Here is a 14,591-nt window from a genome sequence, read left to right on the forward strand (position 1 = left end):
TTAATTTACGTTCCCTTCTTAACTCTAAAAATATAGTGGTTTCTTGCGGGCGCTTATCCTGCTCTCTCTGACTTCGAATCGTTTATGTACATAAGAATACGTAACTATGCTCTGTATAGCTATTTAGTAACTGGAGAATTATTTTACGTTCCGTTCTCGGACCAAAAATAAAGTAAATAAACAGAACGTTGCGACATTTCCACTGAATAAAAATAGTGCAATATCCTTCGAAACTATTCTTAATAATTTCCACCACATCGCGACACATTTAATACTTTAAAAAATTGTATTTTCCTGCGAAACTTTCCCCGATCTCGCGTTTGTTTTCCTCGGAAAAAGTTGGCAACCCTAGTCCCAATTTTCTATTCATCGCCGCTCCCTCATTCTCCCGCCTCGCGCCCATCTTTCGCGAACCGCCCGAAATAGAGCCCGCACCCCACCCACCCTGCCCCGTCCGCAAGGGCAGTCTCGAGTCGCCGGCCCCACGCTCGCGGTCTCTGCCGCCGCACATGCCCCAGTTCGACGAGGGCTTCCTGGCCCTGCGAGGGGGCGGGCGCCGCCGGGCGTACGAGGTGAAGGGGGCCCGCCCCCTTCGGCCCCCCTCGCCCGCCCTCCTGCTCTGCGTCCCCGAAGACGAGCCGCCCCTTGTCCAGACTGCAACCGCTCTGTCCCCGCCGCCGCCGTCGCCGCGTCTGCACCCCCGGGGGAAGCAGCTAGACACAGGTAAATCTGCGGTATTCGCCATCGGCAAGAAAACTCCAAAAAAAGTGAGCTGACGTCAGTTGACCTCTGACCTCTACTTCTCCGTCAAGTCTGGGAATTTCACTGTGTCTGAAAATTAGTGTAAATGCCACAAGGCCCTTGCGAGCCACAGGAGGGGTGGGGATTCAAGGGGTCCATATCCCCCATTCCCCAAAAATCTCCGGATGATCTCTACTCCGCGCATTTTACCTGTCTCGGTAGATAAGTAAATCCGTTTGCCGCGTGGTGCCCAAAGCTGCCTCGACCGCTACTTTCCGTATTCCGCACGTAATACCCCTTACCCTACTTTCCTGTCCGCGAGCGTCCAAACTTCGCATATTACAGCTATTACTCTCGGATCTTAGTAGGCATGAATTTATTTATGGCTGGTGCCTTTAAAAAGTTGTTTATTAGCAGTTCGAGGCATATAATATACATAACTGAGTAAAAAAAACAAAATTACATGACTTTGAACCTAGCAGGAGTATCCCACGCTAAGCCCCCACACCTTCTCGGAACAAATACCTACTGGTCACTGGTCTTTTTTCGATCCTTTCTGACAGTCCTAAAACGTGCGGAATACGAGGAGACCAAATGTTCGGCCCATACGGACTTAATTATATCCCCCAAATGTACCCTCTCCACAAGAGTAACCTCCTTCCCCCGGCCCGATAATATTTTCTTAATTCGGCCGTGGAATGCCTGGGGAAATGAAAACGTATAAAGCCCAATAAATGCGAATTGCGATAATTCCACTGTGAACTAATCGTTTAACTTAATTGGGATTCGAACCCGGATCATCCGAAGTCGCGCCAGGTTCACTACCACTTGAAAGTTGAACACCAAAAATCCGTAAGTGGAGAGCAGCATTGGCAGAACAGCTGGTGCGAAGTCTTGGGATCGAAGGTCTAGGAAGATGAGTTTCATCCTTGTGTAATTTTTGCGTTGTGCGCACTCAAGGACGACTGCGTCGAGGTTAGACTTCGGCTAGTCCGCGGTTATTTCGCCCTTTAGCGTCTAGAAAAATCATCTTAGTCATTGATGTAACATGGAGATACTTCTCGTACTCAACTGTGCTCATAGCTATTTTGATTCCTCTTTGTGGTCATGCTGTCATAGACTAAAAATCGACGTACCTTAAGCAATCTTAAGTTAAACTCTGAGTGGAATTACCCTTTCCTCCTGAAGTGACACAAAATTCATCTAAAATTTGCTACCATGCTCAGTGTAATGCTATACTGGTGTTGCTACGTAAATTTAAAAATTAATTTTGTCTCGATTTTAATTTTCTTCATTTTAGGTTTAATCTTTAAGAGTTTTCAATCTATGTTTATCAATTGGTACTGACGTTGATTTTTTTCCGTAAAACCTGCATGAAATATTACAAAATAGTGTTGAAAAGTCAGGAGATTTCACTTTAAAGCCTTAACCATGCTGAGTTTTTCTCCAACCAAATCCAGAATCGTTTTGTATTCTTTTACTTCGCCATATCTACGAATTATTGCATACCTGTTGCTGCGGTCGTTTTACTTTTTCATTATCATCCATATCACTTTAATTAATTTCGGATTAAATTGCTTCTTGCTAAGACTTACGTTTTTCTTTTCTGGTTTTGCCTATCAATTTTGTGTTCCACTACGGAAAAATGAGCTTTTTGGCGTCAAGCGTATTGAATGGTAAAAGCATGTAATTTAGTTTCACCAATTTATTTCCTCTTACATTGGATTTCAATGATTACTACACAATATCAGCCACAGCCTGTCTATTACTATTCGTAATCGTTATCGTCAACTAATTTCACACATTATTGCAGAACTATTTATAGTTTCCTATTAATAATGGCCTTCTTCGAATTTATATGGTTAGTACAATTTATACGGTGCTCATATTACAGTTCAATTACAGATTTTGTAGCTATTCTTTCGACTTTTCACCTCTCGTTCTGGTTATGCCATTCACTTAATTATCCAGCTGCTCCTCACTAGGCTTCTCAATATTATGGTGGTTGTGAAGATAGCTGTTTTTTTCGGGACGCCTTCTCCTGTGAATGATATGTGTGATACTTGTGGTCCGGACTTTGCTCTTCATTTTTTTCCATCAAAAAATTTTGATGCTTGGACAAAAGACTATTCCCTTTCAACGTATACTTTTTTATTCTTTTAGGGCTGAACCAGTGAATTTAATACTTACGTTCGAGAGCAGCGTTAATTATTAAAATTGATTTTACGCATGCTTTAGATATCTGTCCAGCTTCGTGAGAATCGATGTCTGATGAGCATTGCCTTGTGTTAAATACTCAGCCCAAAATCCTTGACATTACTTGGTATCTCTTCCCATTCACTTCTCCCATCGTTGAATTATATCTTGAAGGCTAATGCGTTCTAGTATGTGTTTTTTTCCGTTATAACTCAATGAGTTATAATCTTTTGTATTTCCTGCCGCCCTTATGTTCGCTTCGAATATTTTCATTGGCTTGTATTCAGTTTATATAAACGATCCTGATGTTTTCGTAGACAAACGTTTCCATCCTTCGACTTTTCTTCTTTGATCAATTCACTTGGCGAATGGATGATTACTTGATTTATACTAATGGTTTATCAGGGTAGTGATTGATTTTTATTTCTTCTTCCTGAACAAATAGGTGTAAACACTTCAATTAAATCTTTTATTTGGGGCAAATTACTTGATAATAGACAAGTAGGTGAAAATGCTGTCGAATCGTATTTTGTAAAGTAAATTAAAGAAAGAATGTTGGTAATGAATCATCTACAAAGGGCTCTTATGGGCTCACTGAAATCTTATTCTAGCATCGTCTTAAGTCATAAACGCATGTGTATCGCAGATGGCACGATTAATTCGTGTTCATGTTACTCCTGACGTCAACCATAAAAATCTCAATGAGAGATTGATGACACGAAGGGAGAACACTGGCAGTCTTTGAAAACTGGTGACCCGTTTGTGTAAATGATAGGAAGGGCCAGCAATTGGGATTTTTTCCTTTCAAGTCGAATAATTATTTCGCTGCTAATTTAACTGTTGTTGATGAGTATAAATTGGCTTGCTTACGCGTAATCAGTCATTTCTTTGTGCAATGCTTAAGTAGCTTATATCCATATCTTGCTCGTTATTACATGAAATATTACGTTTAAGGAATGTGATTGCTGATTTGATTGTCAGATGAACAGTAAGGAAAAGCGTCTACATAGTAGGTCAGGCAGCAAACAGCTGGGCATCGTTGTAATTGAGTAACAAAAAATATCTGGGGTTAGTTGAAGTTAATTTTTAAAATTTATAATCGGTTGTAATTGCAAATTTTTAAAGCAGCTTTTCATGAAACATCTTTAAAATTTTCTAATGCACTATAATCTAATGTAGATAGTTAGTAAACAATCTTGTTATTGTTTAGTGTCAAGATTTGTTTATTGTTAAAATTTGAACAAATAATGAATGCATTTTATGTGTGATTTCATGGGTGAAGCCGTAGGAAAGTTAATGTGTACTGTAAAACCTTCGGCGTTCTAACAGGTTTGGCCAAGGCACGTTGTTATCCTAGTGTAGAGAAAGTAATGGCAATTGCTTGGAAAAAATGACTTGGTTACAAGTACTGATTATATTTTTGAAAACTATTATTGAAAGCAAAAATTACGTCAAATTTTTATCGTTACCAGTACGTTTTTGTTTCTTACTGTAACGTATTCATTTTACGTTTTTACCTAATCAAGAATTTCAACATTTTGCCTCTTTAATTATACCTCAGAATTATTCAGAAAACTGTGAAAATCGAACAATTCAAATTGTATACAAAGCTGTTGCCCACATGAACAAGTGTGCGTATGTGTTTTGAATGCATATGCCTTAGATCTTATATACTTTTGTGGTCTAAGGTACACCCCGGTCTAAAGTTTTCGATCACCTATGCACAAAATTAGATCTTTATTTCAATGTAAAAACACATCGTTAACACTAAATGGGCCAACAAAATGTATATTTCCTCTCTCTATCAATAAGTACATAATAATATGGTGTAAATTTTAGCCTCTTCAAAGTATCCACCCTTTGCCCTGAAAACAGCTGCACAAGCTCTTGGCATTCTGGAAATTAGATTTTGTTGTGTTTGTGCGGATATTGCAGTCCAACAGCCCTGTAAATTATTCCATAGCTCTTCAACATGAGTGGACCTCAGTTTTCGGACCTCCCTGTCAAGTTCATCCCATAACAATTCAATGGGTTTTAAGTCCGGTGAATTTGCCAAATCATATTTTTCGGATCCCCACATTTCTCTTTTCTATTGACATACCCTCTACACAATATAGAGGAATGTTTGGGGTCATTGTCCTGATGCAGAACAAAACCACGACCAATTAGCCTCTTGTCTGATGTATTTGCATGTTAATGCTTGTTTTATTATTGTATGATATATTGTTTAAAGATAAATATCTGTTTTAACCTCAAATCCATAGTTTTGATAGGTGTTCGAAAACTTTTGACTGGTAGTGTAGGTGTATACGCAGTGCTTGATTTTTCTCTGAAAATTGTTGATGTTTCTCTCTCTATGTAGACTCAATGCCTCGAGTGTTTATCCGCTCTCTCACAGATCCCCTGGTTGTATCGTTCCCGACTATGGCCCCTGCTTTACGTTTGTTCTCCGCCTGCTCCATTCAGTGCGCTCCCTCGCGCTGCGATTGTCTCCAGACGTTTTCCGTGCGTGAGTTGGCTTTGGACGTCGCCTTTGGCGCGTGTCCTCCTTCCAACACGAGATCTATTCAAGGCCCCCCCTTTCGAACAGGCGGACCAGTCTCCTGATAACCCTCTCCAGTCTTCCCCTTTCTCTGTTCAGAGAACTTGCACCTCGTTAGCTTGCCGGTGCGTCGTGTGGTCGGGGTGTCTCTCGACCTCCCCCTCCTTCTCGGCTGGGGAGAGGGAGTCATTGCGATGCATATCCTTATGTCTGGGATGCATATGGTGCCGAATAGCGGACGTCTTGATTCTCCCTTGCTTCCTTCCAGGCTTCGACATCCTTTTGGAATCCCTCTTGAGCTGTTCTAGGTATCTCACCATCAGAAATTTATTGTGTTGTTAAGTTTGAACGATTAAAGAAGAAAATTATTGTTGTGGTGGGATTAGGGGAGCTTATTTAATGTTCGCGATGGTTTGTGTCTGAGCCATTTTCATCTTTTTAAAGATACTTATCCTATCCGATTTATATGTATACGGATTAATGAAGAAAATGATCCTTGTGATGGGATTAGGGAAGCACGTTTAAATTGTGCGCGATCGTATGTCTCTAAGCCAGCTCTATCATTTTAGAGAGACCTATCCTAATCCTTAATGTCAATCTATTTCCTTTTCTGTTGTATGTTTGCTTCGGATTTATTTTAGTTTATTTTACGCGTGTGGTTATAAAACTGTTCCTCTTTGTCTATTTTCATATTTTTTGTTACCTTTTCATACTTATCCTTTCCATTATCTGCTTTTTTGTGGCTTGGGATTGTTTTCATTTTCTTAGTTATCATTTCTGCAGTCTTCGTGCACTATGACTCTTCGTCTTTAATTCTCAATTTTTTACCCTTAATTGGTGATATTAACAGTTTTGGAACTAGTTGGTTAGATTAATTATTTTTTCCTCGATTAATTAATGTTAACGCTGGATGTTGGATAATTCCAAAGATACGTTTTTATCTCCTTTTCTCTATCTTGTTTATTATTTTTAGTAGTATTTTTCAGCCATATGTTTTTCCTAAATAGGCTCCTCGTGAGAAATTTTTCAGAGAATATAAAATCACTCTGTACTTTAACCTGGGGATATATTGACCCGAATGCAATTGTAACGGAAAGGATTCTTATATGCGTGTTGTTCTGAGTCAGCGGTATCTAGACCTCGTTTCATTCGACATGGGTATGGAATTATGGGGGTCATCACGCCAGGAAACTAGCCACTCTTTTTGATGCATGAATATTATCTCTTCCGCCATCACGTCCATTCTGTCCCTGCAATAACCGTCTAATGAGTTGCTCATTTCCTCTCTTATTGCTTGTGAGCCTTCAAAACTCAAGTGCGGTTGGTAACTACGACCCCAGCTATTATTCCCTTTAGATTGAAAGCGTCGAAATAATTTTTTTTTCTCTACTTTGTATTCCTATCTCTACGTATGTTTAATTAATTTTGATGTTCATTTGACAACTAAGCAGAGGTGAAGACTGAATGAAGTGGTTCCTTAAGAAGATTTTTTTCTCGCTTTTTTAGTATATCTACATGTTTGATTGTAATTGATACGCTAATCATCATTGTTTTTTCAGGTTCGTGAGTAAATTGTGAAAAAATCTCTGTTCAAATAATAGTTGTTGGTATATTTTTATATATTTTTGTGTATCGTTGTAAAAAAATACACTTATGGATAATCTACCCTCATTTTTGTCGGAGACCTTTATTGTCACTCTTCGTGCTTATTTCGAGAAGTTTTTTTTAATGATTAGAATATATAGAAAATTCGTCATTATCAATTTTTAAAACGTCACATTATGTGTAATATCTTGTCGATAATTGTTTTCTTTATAAAATATTAAACAATTAGGGATGATTTGCTTGAGATATCGTATGGAACCGACATGGGTGGCGAGAAGTAGAAGTAATATTCACGAAAGTTTTTTTTTAGAACTGTTGTTGTGAATCTCAAGCGTCTCTTTTAAATTATCAATCACTATTATTAGTTCCATTACATTATAACCCATCCTTTCAGTCCCTTCAAACTATCAATCATTCACGTAATGGCTCCCTCGAGTGATGAACAATTTAACATGCTTGTCTTTACTCTGTATAATTTTAATTCGTCGCTCAGATATTAGTCTGAGCATAGAAAGGTGACTTATCTTGGTATAGTAAATTTCGAATGTAGATATGATGACAAATTGTTTTTTAAGATGAGGAAGGAAGGGGTTTTTAGTTTACTTGAATTGAAAGTTTACAAAGAAGTTGGTGCACTCATTGTCATTAGATACAAGGAGAAAGGTTTGGTTGAAAGAAGGCGATGTCGAATGAAAGCGGTTATCATAGGTGTGACTGAACTTCGGTGGGCATGAAGGAACGAAATATGAGCAAACTGATAATTATAATTTTGAGCCACACGGCGGCTTGGACGGAAACAAAAAATGGAAGTAAATCTGGAATGAGATCAAACAATTGGTGTCATTATTTGCTTAGAACTTCACCCCATGGTCGCAATAAGAAAATTAGAGAGGATAGTAAGTTTTCAACCTGCATACTTGCATAAACGGTTCTCACTGGTATGAGGCTTACATTTGGTAACTTCCTTTCGAGCCATTTTAGATGTTGGTGCAATAGTTCATTTGTGGCTGCGTCTGCAGTAAATTTATTACGCGGAATTATCCTCTTACGGCAAACCCCTATCTCCTCCGATGTCGTGACCAGGTCGTGCATAAATTGTGTTGAGCATTACCGGTGGATTTTTTCAGCAATATAAAACTAATTAATTAAAAAGTACTACGATTGTATGAGACAAAGAAGGTCCAATTTGTGCGATGTTTATTGGGGAAAATTGTGCCTTGTTTGAAGTGACGGGAATATCGTTAAGATCTGAAATGAATTCTTCTTGGGTTTCTTACCGGTTCGGGTCTGCTCCAAGTTTCATAACTCATCCAGTTTTCCTTCAAGCAAATGAGGAAAACCATAAAATAAAAAGGTAATTATGATAATACGAGTTTCGCATTAATTTCGTAAAAATATGGAATCAATAATTTTTACCAATTTCTCTGAACTAATTGATTGCATATTAGTAAATCTTTTTCAAATCAATAATTTTAAGTTACACATGCGCCATTGTTAAAATTTCTTTTTTGTAAACTAGCTGGTTGGGGTGAATTTGACTCACCGGTACAGCTATGTGACGCGTCTTCGTCACGGCCATACCGTGAGGTTCGAATCCGGCATTAATGCCCTAAGGAAGATGTGGAGTTAGCCATTGAAACGTTTGTTGCAGAAAACCTGACCCTTGGGAAACCCGAGATGGATTCATCCCTTAAGCGCGCCGGGAAAGAACTAAATCCTATATCACGTTAAGATCTTATTGTGAGGTACGACTGGTGTTGACTTCATTGAAAGTGTTGGAACAGTTCTGCCGTTCTAATCTGGGACGCAGCGTAACTTGCTTCCCAGTTGTTCACTTTCGTCTCCGTTTCACTTTCTGGGAGGCCCTTTTTTCCTAAGAGGCTGATTTTTTTTATTCCTCCCAACGCCGGGTATGAACCGCAGCTGCTGCTGAAGAAGCGTCGTAAGTTTCTATAGCTTTTGCTTCTATCAAAGGCATTCGTTTTCCTCGTATGTGAGCATTTTAGTTGGAGATTTCATGACTATTGCACAGGGTTGATGAAAGCAAGCGGTGTTATATTTTCGACTTGTGCTCATTAAAATGCTTTAAAATTAAATTCTGACGGTAATCAACTGCCTTCTTAAATTATTAGCATTTATCTTTACTGTGGCATATCATCCATTTGGGTTCCAGAATCAGTAAAATGTTTCTCCAAGGAATATTTCATAAGAACTTGTTGTCTTGACTTGTCATTAACTGTGCGCTTGAGTAAACAGTTGTTTAGAGCTCTCATATCGATGATATTCTATCCACTGGAGTGTGTCACGCAAGGCACAAGTTATGAGCGGTTCGTTGGATTAATGCTTCGTGGTAGTCTCTCCAGTTGCCATTCATTTTTCTGTGGAAATAAGTCAATTTTGCTTAAGTGTTTTCCTTCATCAATTACCTTCCTTTGACACTGACCTAATTGCCTACATATTCTTCGCAGTTCGCCCGTCGTTTCTGCTCCGATTTCCAATTCATGTGACGATTTCTGTTGAACGAATAACGTAGCACCATGTGCATTCAAGCGTGTAAGTAATTCACTTTTAAGCCGAGAAACAGGAATGAAGGAAACTGTTAATTTAGCGAAATAGTTTTTATTTTGGAGTCTGTGGACGTAAAGTGAGTATTATTCTACAATTTTACAGTAGTCAATTTTCGTTTCGTTCTATGTCTCACACGTATGCATGTATTATGCTGCATGGTACTTTTATATTTTGATTTTTCGTGATCTTCGAGATTATTGCGATAACATTCAGTGCATTTGAAATAGTGTGTGACATGCCAACATCGTGCTCACTGCATATTTTTCAAATTTTAATTACTACTTCGTGATTTATCTTTCTATGAATAGTGGACGGAGGAATAATCTGGTTTAAGCCACATTCATCATGACTGTCTGCTTTGGGGAATGTATAAGTAATTCTAGAAGAGAAAGGAGAACTTACAAATTTACTTTTGTTCACAACAACTGGTATATTTAACATTTTGTAATTAATATTAAATCATCCAAAATGATATGCAATCTAAGTCCTGTGAAATAGAAATTCCCAATGCTTCTTTATGCTTGTTCTCTATGTGTCAATTCGTGGAAAACCTTGTTCGCCCCTTGTTTCGCTGGGGGAAGCCCAAAAAATGAATGTAAAAATTTTAGGCGCGTCATCTTCCAAAAATAATCTCTATCGATTTCATGTAACAAGTCCGTTACGAAAGAAATTCACCTCGGTGCCGCGTTATTATTATTTTTTTTTGAAAGGGCACTTCAAAGTGTTTGCCGGTCGGCTGCATTCAGGTCGTTAATCATTGAGAAGAGTAAATTGATCGCCGGTCGTCAATATTTACGCCTGACTATCAACCACAAAAGAAAACCCTTGGGTGTGTGCTGTCCTCAGTGCCTCCAGCGTGTATGTGCAGCGTCGTTAGCTTATCGACGCTGGCCTTGGCGCCAGTGTACTCCCCATATTTTATCCTTCACTTTAGAAGTCCAGTGACCCCTTAAATGGCAGAGATTGATGAATTTTTTATTGTTTGCTTATATTTTTTTCCGAAAGTGTTAAATGTAAAATGTTTTTCTCCCATCTGATAATTAGCCAAAGAAAGTAGTTGCGCTTTTAAAATTTCTCACCACTACCAATCAACGGCTGGATGTAACAATTAAACTATTTCTCCTGCGGAAAGTAATTTAATGGACTCAGAAAATTGCTAAATGTGAGAATCGTAACCTCTACAGTTAAACAGCTTTATCTTTGGCTTAATTGCATCCTCTCCATATGAATGGCCAAAAATAAATCGCGTTGGGAATGTAATGAAATGCGTTAACTTATATTTCTGTTGCAATCCTTTCAGTTCAAACTTTCAGTTATCTTTCCTGCGAAGTAATTTGCACAGGCAAGCACCGGCAAGTTCAAATAATTGTCATTTAAATTTTGTGTAACCATAATTTTTTTAGCTGTATCATTAACCTTGCCATCCCCATCGCATTTAACAGTCAAGTTTTAGCTCATAAATGAGCCCAGTTGTTACTTGATTGCATGCCCCTCTTTCCTCCCGCGGATAAGCTTTTTCAATGTTGCCCTAGATCCACTTGTTTGAATGGAATTGGAATACTTAGTCGCAATTGATATTTTGGAATACCATGATCCATTTTGTGTTGTATCTACGATATGAGAACATTTTTAACCTTATTTTTACATTAAACATTTTTTTAGTCGTAATGTTGGAAAATATCGGTGATAAATGATTTAAAATTTTGACTGTATTAATTACAACTTATTATGCTTATTACTAATGATTCAGGGAACATAGCTTATGGTGGCCAGGCGTAATGAGGATTATTTGTTTTGACATAGTATCTATTCGTTATTGTATGTGATCTTTCAATTTTCAATTTTATCATAAAATCTTGGATTTGTGATCGCGGTCATTACATTGGTAAAACTCCGTGGTTGTCATTTATAGCATCCTAGAGATACAAGAAAGCTCCCGATTTTTGTACGCCTTATGACGTCTAATTTTCTTAAAATTTAGGTTAGAAAGAACGCCAGAAGCAATTTATTCCACACAGGCTCGCTCACATGCTTCTTAAAACTTCTTGCGGCAAAATAATGAGAGCAATGGTTTCCTGAATAAGTCGGTTGAGGAAGCTGTGGATTATCTCTATCATTGCTATGATGAGTTGACAGTATCTGTGGGTCCCTCTTTGAATAACAGCATTGTTATAGAGAAGCATCGCGCGTTGAGATAATGGCATGGTGTTGGGTAATTTGCTATCATAGAAATGCTACGTATTTAAGTAGCCTATGAAAACATCGGAGTACACCTGCGCATACTGATGCTATAGATCCTCAGCGGTATGAATTTAATTTTTTCAATGATTTAAATGTTTGACGTTTGTGTGAATTCTGCAAACCCCTGCTAACTTCCTCTCAAGCGTTTCTTGTACATAATCAGTAGCCCATCCAGCTCGGTACCTCCAAACTCTCAATGATTCAAGTAATGCCCCCCTCGAGATATTAGTAAAGAACAATTTTAGCATTTTTTTAGTCTGTATGAATTCAATTCCTCGCTGCTCATTGATTGGTGATCTCATTGGCGTAACTACGGAGGGTTGAGGGGATAGATCCCCCCCAAAGCCCCAGAGAAATTATTTAAAAAACTTGTCTAGTTATGACATGTAATAAATGCATCTCCTTAAAGTTAAATCTTTAGTGCCATGTTGAAAATGTATTTCCAATCATTTCATTTTTCAAAAAATTTCCCGGTCACCACCCCAGGCCATCCCATTCCCACCCAAAGCATATTCCTGGTTACGCCACTGGGTGATCTGCTTGCTCATCAAGTCTTCCATCCTAGTTTTTTTTTATTTAATCTTATGTACTTTTTCACTGTCACACTCAGAGGTTCGTATATGCAGAAAAAGATGGCTTATCTTGCTAAAGCGAATGTCGAATATACCTTGAGTGATAAAACATTATTTAAATATGACTCAGGAAGGGTCTTCTAGTTAAATAAATTTTGAAGTTTACACGAGCGTGCTGCGCCCGCTCCCAGCGGGCTTCCCCCGCTTTTTCAATGCAGGTCCACAGGGGGATAGGCGATTTCTAATTGTAAAATGTAGAAAAAAAGCAGGGTCTTATGTACAAATTTAATTGGAATGTTCATGCACAAATTGAAGTCAGAGGACCTCTTTAAACACAACATTGAAAGTAATTACACTATCCTCTGTTAAACGCACTTGATGACTCATACTTACGTATCAACAGGAGACTTGAATGTGGAATCAGCCGCATTTTGATAAAAGTTATTTAAAGAATGCGAGATATTGTTGCAAATGAACAAATGTATCAGTTTGTGCGCCGTTAACGTCAGGAATATTAACCGGTTTTTGTTTTTTATTTTAATTATTTAAAACCAATTTTAGGAAACAATAGCAGTATTTAGGAAGTAAGATATGCCGTCGCATGTTCTCTGATAAATTCTGTGCTTTTTGGTACCTCATTTTTAGAGTTTGGTTGCGTGTAAGTTGAGAAAAAGGTATCTATACAGTAAAAATAATATAGAAGATGGAAGTAAGTGTATTTAGTAGATACAAGAATGTGTAGGTTTAAAGAAGGCGATCCCTGTGTCTGTGGGATCCACTTCGGATAAAAGCATTGTTATAGAGAAGTACCGTACGTTGAGATAAGGACATGGTGTTGGATAATTTGCTGATATAGAAATGTTATGAAAAACTTCCTATTATTCAGTTTTCAAGACTTACGACATTAACCATTTGTCTCTATGCTCTGTCCCTCCATAACACCCCATTTTATTTATTATGGTATTCTACTGATTAAGGTGCTTACTACAGGGACAGAATTTTATGGATACTGGTGCCGAAAATGGCTTCACGGCCCTTGAAAACGCCCGAGTAAGCTAAAAAGAATTTCCCAGCCTCGAACCCCCCTCCGTCACTCCTTTCAAACGTTAGAATAGGTTTGGTTTTACCGTAATAAACGCACCATGAGAATTTATTGAACCTCCTCAATGTCCTCCTTAGCAGATATACATTCATTGAAATTACCTCACCTATGCTAAACCATTGGGATTCCATCATAAGTTAATGGTAGCTGTTTGATGAAATGAAATTTTTTTTATGGGTTTCAACTTTTTCCCAGTTGGCATACAAAAAAATCTGGTGGACAGTATCTAGCTAAACATGAATTTTCACTATACAGTTTTATATTGACTCCAGGATGTCAATGAAAATCGGTCTTGAAAGGTTATTCGTCGTCCTCTTAATATTCATTGATGCATGTTATTATATTGTCCGTCAAAACAATTCTAGTTAAAATCACGGCCGGTCTTGCGATTTTATCTTGGTACTGCCCATTGCATAAAATAAATTGTTGCTGCTATATGAGCGCAACACCGTATTCTTCTATTTCCGTTACCACAATCACATCAATATCTCAATATGCTGCCTCATGTGATCCCATTCACTATAAGTATATTCTAAATAAAAATTCTAGTTCTTTCTATTTTGATATTTTTCCTTAATATTACCATTACCTACCCGTCTTAATTTAGCCACGAATCACAATTGATTCAATTCTTTAGTCGTTAATTGAGCTCGCTTGCCTTTCAACGTCGGCATCAGCACACTGAACTCTAAACCATCTTCTAAATATGACAAAACATCCCGAAATCCTCTATCAAGAATCAAAATGTCACCCTTTTTCATGAAAATTTTCATGGAATATGCCGATTGCAAGATTGATTTTAGAGAATCGGCATCATTTTCATTGGCCAAAAAATGTCCGGCATATCAACCACAACCCATCAAGGATAAAAATAGGGAATGGTTTACAAAGGGGAACTAGTACTGTTCATGTTTCCGGTTTGCAGCTTGACAAGAAAAACTATCAGCCCTTGATTGACCTAACATCCGCATTTCTCGTCGACGTTAACACACTACGTAACTCAGTTACTTGGTCCCATGACAAA

The 14,591-nt window shown here is 38.1% G+C and overlaps 1 protein-coding gene across 3 annotated transcripts in view; it reads left to right on the forward strand.

Moving 5' to 3' along the window:
- Positions 1–487: 487 nt before the first annotated feature.
- The window catches only part of LOC124164879 (guanine nucleotide-releasing factor 2), a 97,269-nt gene continuing 83,165 nt past the window's right edge, over positions 488–14,591 (forward strand). For all 3 annotated transcript variants that reach the window (XM_046542100.1, XM_046542101.1, XM_046542102.1), the window contains exon 1: positions 488–723. In XM_046542100.1, coding sequence (XP_046398056.1) covers positions 510–723 — 214 coding nt within the window. In that variant the 5' untranslated portion in view covers positions 488–509. The remainder of the gene's footprint in view (positions 724–14,591) is intronic.

The sequence above is a fragment of the Ischnura elegans genome, chromosome 9 (assembly GCF_921293095.1).
Source record: "Ischnura elegans chromosome 9, ioIscEleg1.1, whole genome shotgun sequence".
Taxonomy (NCBI): Eukaryota; Metazoa; Arthropoda; class Insecta; order Odonata; family Coenagrionidae; genus Ischnura; species Ischnura elegans.